Below are 13421 nucleotides of genomic sequence, written 5' to 3'. Positions count from 1 at the left end.
TGCCTTTGCCTGTGTCCTTATCTTTTCTGCTTTTTCAGTAGCCCCCTTTCTGCTCTTTGCAGCTAGTCACAACGAGGTTCATATGGACATGTCGGTTCTGTATCGCAGAAAATATCGTCCTTCATGTGTAGATTGACGTGTACTACGCTCATATGCAATTTCGCACAGCAGACATTGTGTGCAGATCATTGGCTCTTCGTGACTTTGGAATCGTTGGAAGCTTTTTGATGTAGAAACAGCTGCCCATACTCTTTGTATGGGATCAACTTAATATTAGGTCTGTAGGAGTGTACACATACGCTGCAATGAAAAACGTGTTCTAGCCTATTGCTAATATGCTTATGCCTATTGACCTTCACTCAATGTTTTATTTATCACAGGCATGAACACTGAAATTCAGTGAGCATTATTTAGCTTCAGCACTAAAAAATATAGTCGTACAGTGCCCGATTAGTGATTTAGTCAAAGAAGCTCTGACACAAAAATTTTTCATCTTGTGTTTTGTGTCACAAAAAATAGCTAGTGATCCATTTATCGCAGCTGGAAAGCTCACTTGTTAGAGCATGTGACTGTTAATTACTTGAAGACTGTTTTCTAGCTCTCAGTCGCTGTTTCGGGTGCAGAGAGCGCTAAGTGCGAGGGACCCTGAGTGTTTCTCATGTGAACATAGCTATGTAAGCACACCAGCCATGTTCACATGAGCACTGCATTGACAACTCTTTTCAATGAAGGCTCTCTTTTAAGGGGCTGTAAATATGCGTGACCCCCCCCCCCCCCTATATGCACTGCAGAAACAAGGGCATCAACCTTTGTACTCCCGTGCAGGTCCGCCGCCGCCTCTTGCTGATAAGCTCTGCTTAGAGAGAGCTCTAGCGAGGATCAGTACAGTCAACACGAACTTGTGATGCAGATGGCAGTTGATATACATAAGAAAGCAAAGGCGGGTTTTATGTGCAGTGGCATGACAGGCATTTCAAAACTGGCTTTAAATGTCTTCTATTGATGTTTTGAAATAATGCATGTGTGTCCATGCAAATATATCCCACAAGTTATTTTGCCTTCAGAAGTTTGTCAATACTCTCTTATTGTATCGTTAACATTATGTTTACTATTATTACCGACTGGACACATTAAATAAAGGACACAGTATGAGGGACAGTTCAAAATGTAAAAAGCATTGGCTTTGACTGAAATTTAGCTGACATGGAAGTAATGAGGGAATCAAAAAGTGTCATAGTTACACCAGAGGTTGTTAAAGAAAATGACAATTCAGTGCATTTTAACATGGTGCTTAATATTGATGTGTACATATTAGGGAATTTCTCTTCTACCAATTCAAAACCTCCATGAAACCTCCATGTGTCTATGAAACGAGGTTCAGATTTCTGAAGAAGATGCGATGAAAGAATGACGTGCGCATAAGTGTCTCCTGTAACCATCTAAAGGGGTTTATCAGGAATTTCATGGATATCAGGGACCTAATTGATAGTTGATAAAAGTGGTCTACACTTCAATTTAAAGAAGTTGCTGATAAAACATCAGCAATTGCACTGACAGCTTCTATTGCACTGAAACAGTCCCAATATGAAGAAATGCTTTTTTTTTTTGCTTGTGTTTTCAAGCTGAAGTACCGCTGCTGATGTACTGACATGAAGTTCAGCCTTGGGCTTTGCCACTTTATGATTTTGTACTTAACCTTATTTTCAACTTAGCCATTCTTTCTGCCTCTTTTTATTAACTTATCATGAGGCAATGAATCGTAGCAGAGTTTTTAAAGAATACTTTATTAGTGTAAACTGATTTGACATCCTTAACAGATTTTTAAAGGAGCCCTGCAACACTTTTTGATGTTGGTCAGAAAATGCTGCCGATCAGTAGTAGAGGCTCCCGACAACACGCGAGCCAAATATTATAGCGCAGCATGCGGCCTGTAATTCACAGTAAATTATCAAGGTCAGCTGAAAATTGCTTTCTCTTCTCTCGACAAATCACGTTTTATGCCCGAAAATCACACGTCAACGGCCCATCTATCAGCCGTTAGCTGATTTGAACATGGCGTGCTCGCATGTTATAGAGATCGCCGCGGGAGGCCGCTACTTCTCCACGCATGCGTGGACGATCACACTAAAAAAGCCCCTCATCCGAAGAAAAAAAAAAAGAAAAAAAAGTGCTCAATGTCATGAGCTGCGCATAACGTTTTTCTGTGGCCCTTCCATCCCTCCCTGCTTAGCTTTCAACGCTTTCGTCGGGACGAGAGAAGAGAGAATGCAATTGCAGCATGCGACAAACCTTTGTAACTCCACTCGTACTGGACGAATTCTTGAAATTTTTGTGGCATTGAATTCGTAAGGCAATAAGCTCTTCTAGTGAATTCATTCCATGGTTACTTGAAAAAGTGTTTCAGGGCCCTTCTAACAGGAGCAGATGATGAAGGAAGTATACATATCTATAGTTGTTTCAGAAAGAATAACACATACAGAAACTAAACTAATACAGAAAAAATTTTTAGACTATTATGTATCATGTTCATTAAGCTATGGAAGCCCGCAGGGGCGCCTGCGCAAGTAGGCGTTTGGTGTGTAGCGACACCACGGACCCGAGCTAACGGGGGAGTTTCTACTCCCTCCCACGCCTAGCCGTGCGTGGCTTTGCCGTGCCCGGGGAAAAGGGGATCCTGGGGGTTGAGCTGACGCTGGGTGATTGGACCTTTAAGGCCCCCCAGCAGAGGCAACACACCTCTTTGGCCCCGGCTTCACGTAGACGGCACCCCTGGACTGACCCACCCAGGGGAAATCGGCAGTCGCCTTTTCCTATCTCTCTCTCCCTACATCTTCGTCTTTATCTCTTACTGTTTATCTGTCCTGTCTTCTACTCTCTTCTGCTTACTTCCAAACTTCCTGGCGGCGAGGGTTAACCCTGTGCAAATAGCCTACCTTGGTCTAGGCGCATTGGGTTATAGTTGCGTTGTACGGCTGGCGTCTGCAGGTTTTAGCATCCACAAACTTGTAGCGTCCCCTTGTTGGGCTCCGTGGTGGGTGGCCGCCAACGCTTCTGAAGAAAATTAAACTGGCATGCATAAAGCATTTCCCCTATTAAGTGATCGTACCGCCTTAAAGCGTGTACGCACCGAAGACTTAGGCTTTTTCAACCGATCAAGTGAAAACTTCCCCCATTTTCATGTTATACATAGTGAAATAAGCAGCAAGCAAGCCAGAACCGTATCACCCTTTGTAGTAGCCAGATGTCTCACAGAAACTCTTGGAGCCGGGTACAAAGTTACCAAAATGGCCAGCGGAGACCTCCTCCTTGAAGTCCGAGGAAAAGAACAGTTCGAAAAGCTACAGAATCTTTCAACTTTTGGTGACACTCCCATCACTGTAACGCCACACAGATCCATGAACACAACCCGTGGAGTAGTATCTGATGCTGATCTGCTCAGCTTGACTGAAGAGGAACTTCTGGAGGGGTGGAAGAGTCAGAATGTGACCAATGTACAAAGGATCACCATTAGAAGAGACAACAAGGCAACACCAACAAAACACCTAATACTCACGTTCGCTTCCAGTAATCTCCCAGAAAGTATTCAAACAGGCTACACAAAGACGTCGATCAGACCATACATACCTAACCCACGTCGTTGTTTTAAATGCCAGAAGTATGGCCATGGCTCACAAAGCTGTCGTGGTCACCAAACTTGTGCACAATGTGGAGTGTCAGGCCACAATTCTGACAATTGCGAAGAACCATCACACTGTGTGAACTGTGGTGGAAATCATGCCGCATACTCACGGTCTTGCTCATTTTGGAAAAAAGAAAAGGAAATCATCACATTGAAAATAAAAGAAAATATCACATTCAAGGAAGCAAGACGAAGAGTGTCGCCATTTTATGGCGCTACATATGCTGATGCGGCGCGTCAGGGGGCAACGCCGCACCAGCCCTCGCCACTCCTTCGGCCAGCGCAGAGCGAGCCGACGGCTGTGGCACCTGCCCCCAAGGCGGCAGTAGTTCAGGCTACTCCGCCTACTATTGAACAGAGACCAGGGACTCCAGGGTCCTCGGGTCTCAAGGCCTCACCCCGCCAGGCAAGGCCCAACCTTCGAAAAACCAGCTCGCATGAGCGAGCATCCAGTGCCTCCGAGGAGGCAATGGATACGGCGGCACCCCTGGTGCCAAAAGAACGGCGCGGCTCTCTGGAGCGCGCCAAGAAAACTAAAAAGCCCATAACAGGGCCTGACAATGGCCCTGGTACTTGAGCTTGACCTTTCAGCTTAAACAAGTCACTCCCTTAACGTACACACAGCACTACTTTACTTCCAATATGGACACACAAATTATACATTGGAACGTCAGAGGACTGCTTAAGAACCTCGACGACGTACAAGAGCTTTTATACAAATACTCACCTCAAGTGCTGTGTGTACAAGAAACACACCTAAAATCCTCCACAACAAATTTTTTACGTGCTTACGTCATATACCGAAAGGACCGAGAAGATGCTGTGGCGTCATCCGGTGGCGTAGCCATTATTGTTAACCAAGGAGTAGCGTGTACACATTTACCACTCCAGACATCCCTTGAGGCGGTGGCTGTTCGAGCGGTACTCTTAAACAAACTCGTCACCATTTGCTCTTTGTATGTACCTCCCCACCACCGTCTTGAAAGACGTGAATTTCAGTCGTTAATAGACGAACTGCCTGAACCATATTTGCTTCTTGGCGACCTAAATGCACATAGTGGACTCTGGGGCGATTCTCGCTGTGATGCACGAGGTCGTCTCATTGAACAATTTCTCTTCTCTTCCGGTGCCTGTTTGTTGAATAGGAAAGAGCCAACATACTATAACGTTGCCAACAAAACTTACTCGTCTATAGACCTCAGCATCGTATCGCCTTCACTCCTACCCCTACTGAAATGGAAAATCATAAATAATCTATATGGAAGTGACCATTTTCCTGTAGTGTTGAGTTCACAAACAACATATGAATGTCCTCTACATGTTCCCAAATGGCTGATGAACAAAGCAGACTGGGAACAGTTCCACAACACTACACGTTTGAGTTGGACAGACATATGTAGGTTAGACATAGATGAAGCTGTGAAGTACTTCACAGCTTTTCTAACTGACGCAGCAGCCAGGTGCATACCGCAAACATCTGGAATGCCCGGCAAACGACACGTCCCATGGTGGAACACGGAGTGTCATAATGCGCGAAAGGAACAGAACAGGGCATGGAGATTGCTGCGCAACTCGCCAACGGCGGAAAATCTTGACACGTTCAAGAAAATAAAGTCTCAAGGAAGGAGAACGCGTCGGCAGGCCAGAAGAGAAAGCTGGCAGAAGTTTTTGTCGGGGATCAATTCATACACACAGGAGGCAAAAGTCTGGAACATGGTCGGTAGGATAGCAGGGAAACAAGTACACACACTTCCACTCGTAAACACTCAGGGTGATACCTTGGAAGATCAAGCAAACTTCCTCGGTGCACACTTCGAACAGGTATCCAGCTCATCCCACTATACTGACACCTTCCAAAAATACAGAACAAGAATTGAAAAGCAGAAACTCGAACACAAATGTACTAGATACGAGGCATATAACCAAGCTTTCAGTCTAGCTGAGCTCCGAACATCTCTAAACTCCTGCGGTACTTCTGCCCCAGGTTCTGACCGTGTGATGTATGAAATGTTAAAAAACCTACCAAATGAAACCCGAAAAACCTTACTTTGTTTGTACAATGCTATTTGGTCTTCTGGCACTATTCCTACCTCCTGGAAAGAGGCTATTGTTATTCCCATTTTGAAAGAGGGCAAGGACCCTTCTTTACCCTCGAGTTATAGGCCTATAGCACTTACAAGCTGCTTGTGCAAAGTCTTCGAAAAAATGATAAACTGCCGACTTGTACATTTTCTTGAAACAAATAATTTGCTCGACCCATTTCAGTGCGGGTTTCGAGAAAGTAGATCGACCACAGACCACCTTGTTCGTATCGAGGCACAGATCAGAGACGCGTTCGTCCATAAACAATATTTTCTCTCTGTGTTCCTCGATATCGAAAAGGCTTATGATACAACATGGCGTTTCGGAATTCTAAGAGACTTGTCCCACCTTGGCGTGCGCGGAAGAATGTTCCACATAATCGAAAGTTACCTGTCAAACCGGACATTCCGTGTCCGTCTAGGCAGTGTGCTCTCCCAAACATTTGTCCAGGAAACAGGCGTGCCACAAGGTGGTGTGCTTAGTTGCACACTTTTTATCATCAAAATGAATTCTTTGCACTTGTCCATTCCCCGCATGTTGTTCTATTGTACATATGTCGACGATGTTCAGCTTGGCTTCAAGTCATGCAACTTGGCCGTATGTGAGCGGCAGGTTCAGCTGGGTTTAAATAAGATCTCCAAATGGGCAGATGAAAACGGATTTCGACTTAACCCACAAAAAAGCACGTGTGTTTTGTTCTCTCGAAAGAGAGGCATGCACTCGGATCCTGACATTCGACTGAACGGGCAACGTCTGTCCGTCAAAGCCGAGCATAAATTCTTAGGCCTAATCTTGGACAACAAGTTGACCTTCGTGCCGTACATCAAGTATCTAAAAACAAAATGTTTAAAAGCCATGAATGTTTTAAAAGTGTTGTCACGTACTACTTGGGGCAGTGATAGGCAATGCCTCATGAACCTCTATAGAAGCCTCATTCGCACCCGCTTAGATTATGGGGCCGTTGTCTATCAGTCTGCTACTCAAAGTGCCTTGAAGATGCTGGACCCCGTGCACCATTTGGGCATCCGCCTTTCTACGGGTGCTTTTCGCACCAGCCCCGTAGAAAGCCTTTACGTTGAGTCAAATGAGTGGTCGCTTCACCTGCAAAGAACCTACATGTCCTTTGTTTATTTCCTTAAGGTGAAAGCAGACAAGAGGCACCCCTCATACTCTACTATAAATGACTTGTCGAGCTCCATTCTTTTTCAAAACAGGCCTTCAATGAGGCAGCCCTTCTCAGTTCGCCTGAAGGGTCTAGCCGAGGACACTGGAGTGTCACTCGAACACAATTTAATGGCTCCTGTAGCATACCCGCCACCGTGGCAGTGGCAGACTATAGATTGCGATGTGTCTTTTTTAGAAGTTACTAAACATGCGCCTATTGCCCATATTCGAACATACTTTTTGGAACTTCAACACAAATACACACGTCCTGAGTTTTTTACAGATGCCTCTAAGTCTAACTCCTCTGTGTCCTACGCTGCTGTTGGCCCTTCCTTTTCGGATGCTGGCCCTCTACATCCAGACACAAGTATCTTCACGGCGGAAGCTTACGCGATACTTGTGGCAGCTAAACACATCAAACAATTACAAATACAAAAAGCAGTAATTTATACAGACTCCCTTAGTGTGGTAACGGCTCTGCACAGTCTTAAAAAACAAAAAAACCCTGTCCTCATCTCACTTTACTCTATTTTGTGCACACTTTACACACTCAACCAACATGTTGTAGTGTGCTGGGTGCCAGGGCATCGTGAAATTCAAGGCAACGTGATGGCGGATCAGCTTGCTGCATCCGTCCACGAGGGCACCGCCACTACACCCATATTAATCTCGGCCCTTGATCTTAAGCCGTCTTTCAAACGAAACATCAGAGACTTCTGGCAGAGCAAGTGGAATACACACACACAAAACAAACTACACATTATTAAGCCACACCTTGGTCATTGGCTGCCAGTATCAAAATCGCGTTATACAGAGGTAATACTAACGAGACTCAGGATAGGACACACATACGCAACACACACACATCTTTTGTCTAGTGACGATCCACCATTGTGCGACAAATGTGGTGAAACATTAACAGTCCTTCACATACTAATCCAGTGTAAACATTTAGAAACTCTAAGAAAACAACATTTTCCATTACTCTACCGACAACATATACCTTCACACCCTGCAATGTTTGTCGGTAGGGAACCACTTTTTAGTCATAAATCATTGTTAGCGTTTTTAAAAGAAATTCACAGCTTTCATGTCATATACCCGGGCATACCGTAGCATGACCTCTCCAGAGAGGTTTTTGCTGCGGTGGCTACACAAGAAAGCACATGCCTCACGGCCCTTGGACGCAAGGGTTTGAACGAGTGAGGCACTTGTGCTAATGCCATACATATCCACCATCGTCTATAAATATCACCAACTTTTGTCATCTATTCACACCACACACACCTTTCACGGCATGGTCATCATTTTATTACTTGTATGTTTTTACCCGCCTTACTGCGAGGAATTTTATGGCCCTTATACAGCCACTTATCACAATCATTGTCCATATTTTCAGTAAGATGAACTGGCGCTCTTTGGCCGTGAATCGGCCCTTGCGCCATAAAACATCAAACATCATCATCATTAAGCTATGGAAATAAAGTAACCACATTTTCTTCCATAAAGGGGAATTTTAAGATGTACGCTTCTTGATATTTATGTTAAACAGTTTAGTTTGTAAAATGCTGAAAAATTGCTAATGCTCTAGGTTTTGTAATACACTTCGACTTATTAGCGATCAACTAGCTAGAAACGGCATTCGATTGTTCTCATAGATTGAGCTCTTCTTCTCCTTTTGAAGCTTGGCACATTTGAAGAATGCTTGCTAGGTTGTGCCAACTTTTTTATGAAATGTGTATTAATCAGGTTATGTGATTCCTCTATTAAAGATCTTTGCATTTGTGATTCCGTAGGCCGTGCTCTCTTTTTTCACACATTACTTCAGAAAATTGACTTCAGCTCCTATCACTTTGCTGTTTTCTTGTTATACTTATGATACTTAGTGCAAAAGCCTTGGCTTGTTTTTGTAATCTGTAATCACTTCTCTGTGTGTTGTGCTGTAAAAAAAAACATGCTCCTATTTTCTATTTGCTAGCTTTTGTAGTTGTTATGCGTGTCTACGGAGAGTTTAATAGTCCCCATCTTTGGCCTTTACACACTATAATGGGAGAGTGGTGCCACTTAAGGCGTGGAGCAATAAACCACACCTTTTTCTTAGGATGAGCTGCGATAATGGTTCATCATAAAAGCTCGATAGTTGTTGCAGCACGTGGTAATGAATATCTCACTCATACGAATGGCATAATAAATTCAACGTATCTGCCTGGCACAATTAAGCTTTCATTGTTACTACATGCTTCGGCTTTTAAACACCTTTATGCAGTCTTTAGTTTAGATTGTTAATGAGCGACGCCGTGGCCTGGCAACAGTTGCCAATCTCTAGTCATTGAGCTTGCTTCTGAAGGCTGCAATTCCTGTCATGCCATGCATTATGTCGTGGAAACCTACATCAGGATATGCTGCTGAGCGCTTGCATTGCCACGTTATGATAAGAAGTGATGACATACTTTAGTCATGGAAACGAGAGCAGGGAAGCACTCACTCTATTCTTTGTCGTTCCACCTTCCTGTTTTCTTTACATCTACTAGCTGCTCCTACGTGGAGTGTCGTGTTTGTTCACAGCAAGCGAATCTCGCGTGGTGCCCTGTGTCCACACTGCAGGAGCTTATCTCTGTCGCGCTACGTTTGTCGATCAGGCGATGTGATGAGCGGGACATCCGTGATGGATGAGTGGAATTTGTGCGTGTCAAGTGCTTATTTCTTTTTTGCTGCACCTCTTACACTCCTCTGTGCAAAGATTACTATTGTGGGCTTCCTGTCTTCTCTTGCATCTATGTTTGCACACTTTCCCTTTCTTTCTTTTTTACAAGTACTGCCACCAACTCACCAAGCAGCTCAACTTATTACCATTTTTTACTTAGTACATGTTGCTTATCCAGTAGGTATATAAATGCGGATATTTCACAATCAGTTGTAAATGAAGGGAAAAAAAAGTAAAAACATGACTGCTGTGCAGCTTGAAACTTCTGCTAGTGTTTATTTATTCACCGCCATTTTTAGCGTAAACTGGACTTTTTCTTTGTTTAAAGCTAATAATGTCACGGTGCAGGAGTCGTGCATGTGCACTACTCATGGATAGAAACAGGATAATTGAGAGCTAAGCCACACATATGGTTTCATTTCCACTGTGCTCAGTTCGGGTTATGTTCACCTAATTTTAACTCTGACTACGTAGATCAGCGCCAACATTAAATTGCCACATTCCTTCCGCAAGTTTTCTTATCACCCCGTTACGCTGTATGCAATTCTCAGCGCAAACTGCGCCTACAGTGTTCGAGAAGCTTCAGGACTGCAGTAGATTATATGGTTAAGATTAAGCCCACTTCATTAACATTTCAGATTATTCTGGAATCTACGTCGCGGCTTGCGATAATACTAGAATGTTGGATGGCTAGTGTATAAATGCCATCATGCTTTTGGGTTGATCAACGGCCGACGCTTTGCTCGCGGCTTTCAGTGCCAGTGTCTTGCGGTAATCTGACTATCCTTTTACAGGGCCACAAGTTCGGTCCAGAAAAACAGTTCATTATTCGGCCCGCAATCTGCCCCATTTATCCACGTTACGACCCCATGACAATATTTAGACCAAGTTTGTCGCGATAGGATGTGCTTACTTCGAGAAATTGTGAATATCAGTCGTTGGCACTAAGATATTTCATGCCGCATTTGAATTCATGAGTACTGTACATTCAGGGGCACATCAATCGAAAGTCAGCTTAAAAGTGTTACACTGTGGGACCCACGGTAGTTTCACAAATGCAAGCAGCTTGTCAACATAGCCAACAGAACAGTTTGCCATCTTCTTAACATTTAAATGCTAGAAAATGTTGGAAATCCAAGCATGAGGCTGTGAAATGCTCAATGGTTTTAGAGGTCTCAAAGTCAACAAACTTTTAGCAGATTACCTTAATTGATGATGAAGGCAGTGTTATTTCTTTTTTGTACAAGAATGTGCGCTTGCAGGAAGCAAGAAACTCCTTTGGGAAGCAGTAATGATTATCTTTCATGCGTAGCATCTGAATTACTCCACAAAATGTACTCTTATTTGGATGTGTGAACTGCAACCTTTCCTCTGTTTGTAATCAACATGTGCACAGTTCTCATATGTGAGAGCTTTAGGAGCACTTTATTTGGTACAATAAATAAAGTAATTCAACACTGATTTGAAAAGGGCCACTTTTGTTTGCTGCTCATCTGATAAATACAGAAATTTTTCCAAAATTTGATCTTGGTACACATAAAAAAAAAAATCCCCAGTAATCCAACTATAAATAAGTGGCAGCAATCTAAAACTGCATGAAACAAAGTGCAGGAAGTGCTTCTTTGTTTGTCATAAATGAAGGGGATTTTCAATGTAAAAAAAAATAGGTACATGTTTTATTGCTTATTTTTTTCTGTGCAGACCATGTGGAACCTGCCCGTCTTACTACTAGGTGTCTCTAGTGCACTCGTCGTTGTTGTTCACTGCGCTCCGCAGAAAGCAATATCCGTCACGTTGGACTCTAAATGGAGCAACACACCTCTTCACCTAGAAGCCAGGTGAGTGGTCTCGACATTGTTTTTCACTCAAGTTCCTAGCTGAGCGGTTCTGTGTTACTGCTAGTCATGCAGTGTTGTCTTCTCTTGGTCAGTCGGCCTCTCACCTTATCTCCTTGAAACTGAGTCGAGTGGAATAGCCAACGCGTGAACTCAACGAGTTTGCTGTTGTACGTAATAAACATAATGTGAAATGCAGGAAAAAAAATGGTCAAGTTTTCATGTCAGAAGCACGTGGGCTGGATTAATGTTTTCTTTTTCTTTGGAAGTGTAGTAATTTTCATGAGAAAGTCAGAATATCCTAATGAAATCTGATGATAGGACTCGCCACCACCCTGTTTAATGTATTTTTGCCATTTAAAATGTAATTTGTTATCTTCCTTGTATATTGTTTTCTTCACAATTAGTTTTTGTTGTAACTGCTGACACGGAGAGGGAGGTGGAATGCATTATTAAAGAGTGTTTATTAATTCTAATGTTTCCCAATGTTACCCATCAGAAACATAGATAGGCCTAGACCAGTTTTGATAGTGTCATATCTTGTGTGTTATAAATCACAAAGCTCTCATGCAATATGAAATGTTAAATACTCTGGCTTAAGGAAAAAGGGTTATGGGTTAGAACAGTAGCTACAGTTTTTACAAAGAGGAACATAAGTTGAGATACGAAGTGCTCCTGAATATGTGCATCATTGTTGCCATTGTCAATAAAACGGAATCGGACGTGAAGATTCTCACGGAGCGCTTATGCGGTTGTAATGCCATCTTTAAACTTTCTGTGAATGGAATTTTAGTGTAACCATGTGTTTGACTGATTGATACAGAAGATAGAAAGAAAATACAGGCATCATTAGGAAAGGGTGGTTAGAGTGGATATCGTTCCATCTGTGGCAAACAGTCGATCGTTAATTGGTAACACTGTGTCAACCATTTTGTCGCTTGATTTGTCTTGTTTACACCAAGGCACGCCTAATTACGGGTGTTACACTTTATGAAGCAGAATATATTTTGCAAGCTCAGAGTGGTATACATCACTATAAGAGTGAAAAACATAAATCCTGTACATTTCTTTTGTTCTCTCATATATCATTGATTAACGCTTTGTATCAGAATACAAAAAATAAGAACAAGTATATTTGTCTTGTTTTTTATTCTATTGTTTAGTGAATTCTTCGCGGAAGAAAGCAGCGACTACTTCTGGCGCTATGTTAACGACTTTCAACAACTGGACCTTGCTGCGTTCTCCAACAGTAAGTCATATTCTTTTGTCTTGCACCACACATGCCAATCATTTCTTGTTTGTCTGCAGTGCAAATGTTTTGGTGTTAGGGCACCTCTGTTTGCACGCTCATTCTCTTCAGTCCAGAAACCTGTTAGTGTAGTTTTTATATCACACTGATCGGGTATCAGTTGGATGAATTTTTACTCTCCCCACACCTTGTTTATGTCGGGTACGCTGCTTTAGAATCTCTGTGATTTCACAGTTATGTTTACATTGTTATGCTTTTTAGGACAGTTGTTCAGTAGTCTGTGTGATGTGTAGCTTGGCAAATAGCTAGTGCATGTTAATGGGCAAGTGACAGAGTTATGTTCAAATTCTGTACTGTGTCATGTTATGCTAAGAGCAGGTGCTTCAGCATGACTTCAGCCCTGTTCATGCTCTCATAATATGCTTTTGTTGTTGTTAACATAAAGACACACTAATTTATGTAAACCTTGTCTAAGGGCAGTAGAGCTTGTATGGGCTGCTTACATGCATTTAAGTGTAAAAGAATAGGCTGTATGTGTACATGCATATGTAGTAATGATCATGACACATTGGTGTGCTGGACTCCCTAGAGGTCCCCCTAACTTTCATCCCTGTTCTGAGTTGAGCCGCTAAAGAATGTCAGCTTTTCGAGTTGAGCTATGTTGCCAGAAATTCGCCCTTAGAAGGAGTTCTTCGAATGCGTATTGCT

The 13421-nt window shown here is 42.9% G+C and overlaps 1 protein-coding gene across 5 annotated transcripts in view; it reads left to right on the top strand.

Moving 5' to 3' along the window:
- Positions 1-13421, top strand: part of Uggt (UDP-glucose-glycoprotein glucosyltransferase) — a 197216-nt gene that overhangs the window by 15044 nt on the left and 168751 nt on the right. For all 5 annotated transcript variants that reach the window (XM_037429943.2, XM_075887497.1, XM_075887499.1 and 2 more), the window contains exons 2-3: positions 11331-11467; positions 12628-12713. In XM_037429943.2, coding sequence (XP_037285840.2) covers positions 11334-11467; positions 12628-12713 — 220 coding nt within the window. In that variant the 5' untranslated portion in view covers positions 11331-11333. The remainder of the gene's footprint in view (positions 1-11330; positions 11468-12627; positions 12714-13421) is intronic.

This window comes from Rhipicephalus microplus, chromosome 1 (genome assembly GCF_043290135.1).
Source record: "Rhipicephalus microplus isolate Deutch F79 chromosome 1, USDA_Rmic, whole genome shotgun sequence".
Taxonomy (NCBI): domain Eukaryota; kingdom Metazoa; phylum Arthropoda; class Arachnida; order Ixodida; family Ixodidae; genus Rhipicephalus; species Rhipicephalus microplus.
The sequence above is the reverse complement of the archived record's forward strand: the minus strand, read 5'-3'. Positions and strand labels throughout refer to the sequence as shown.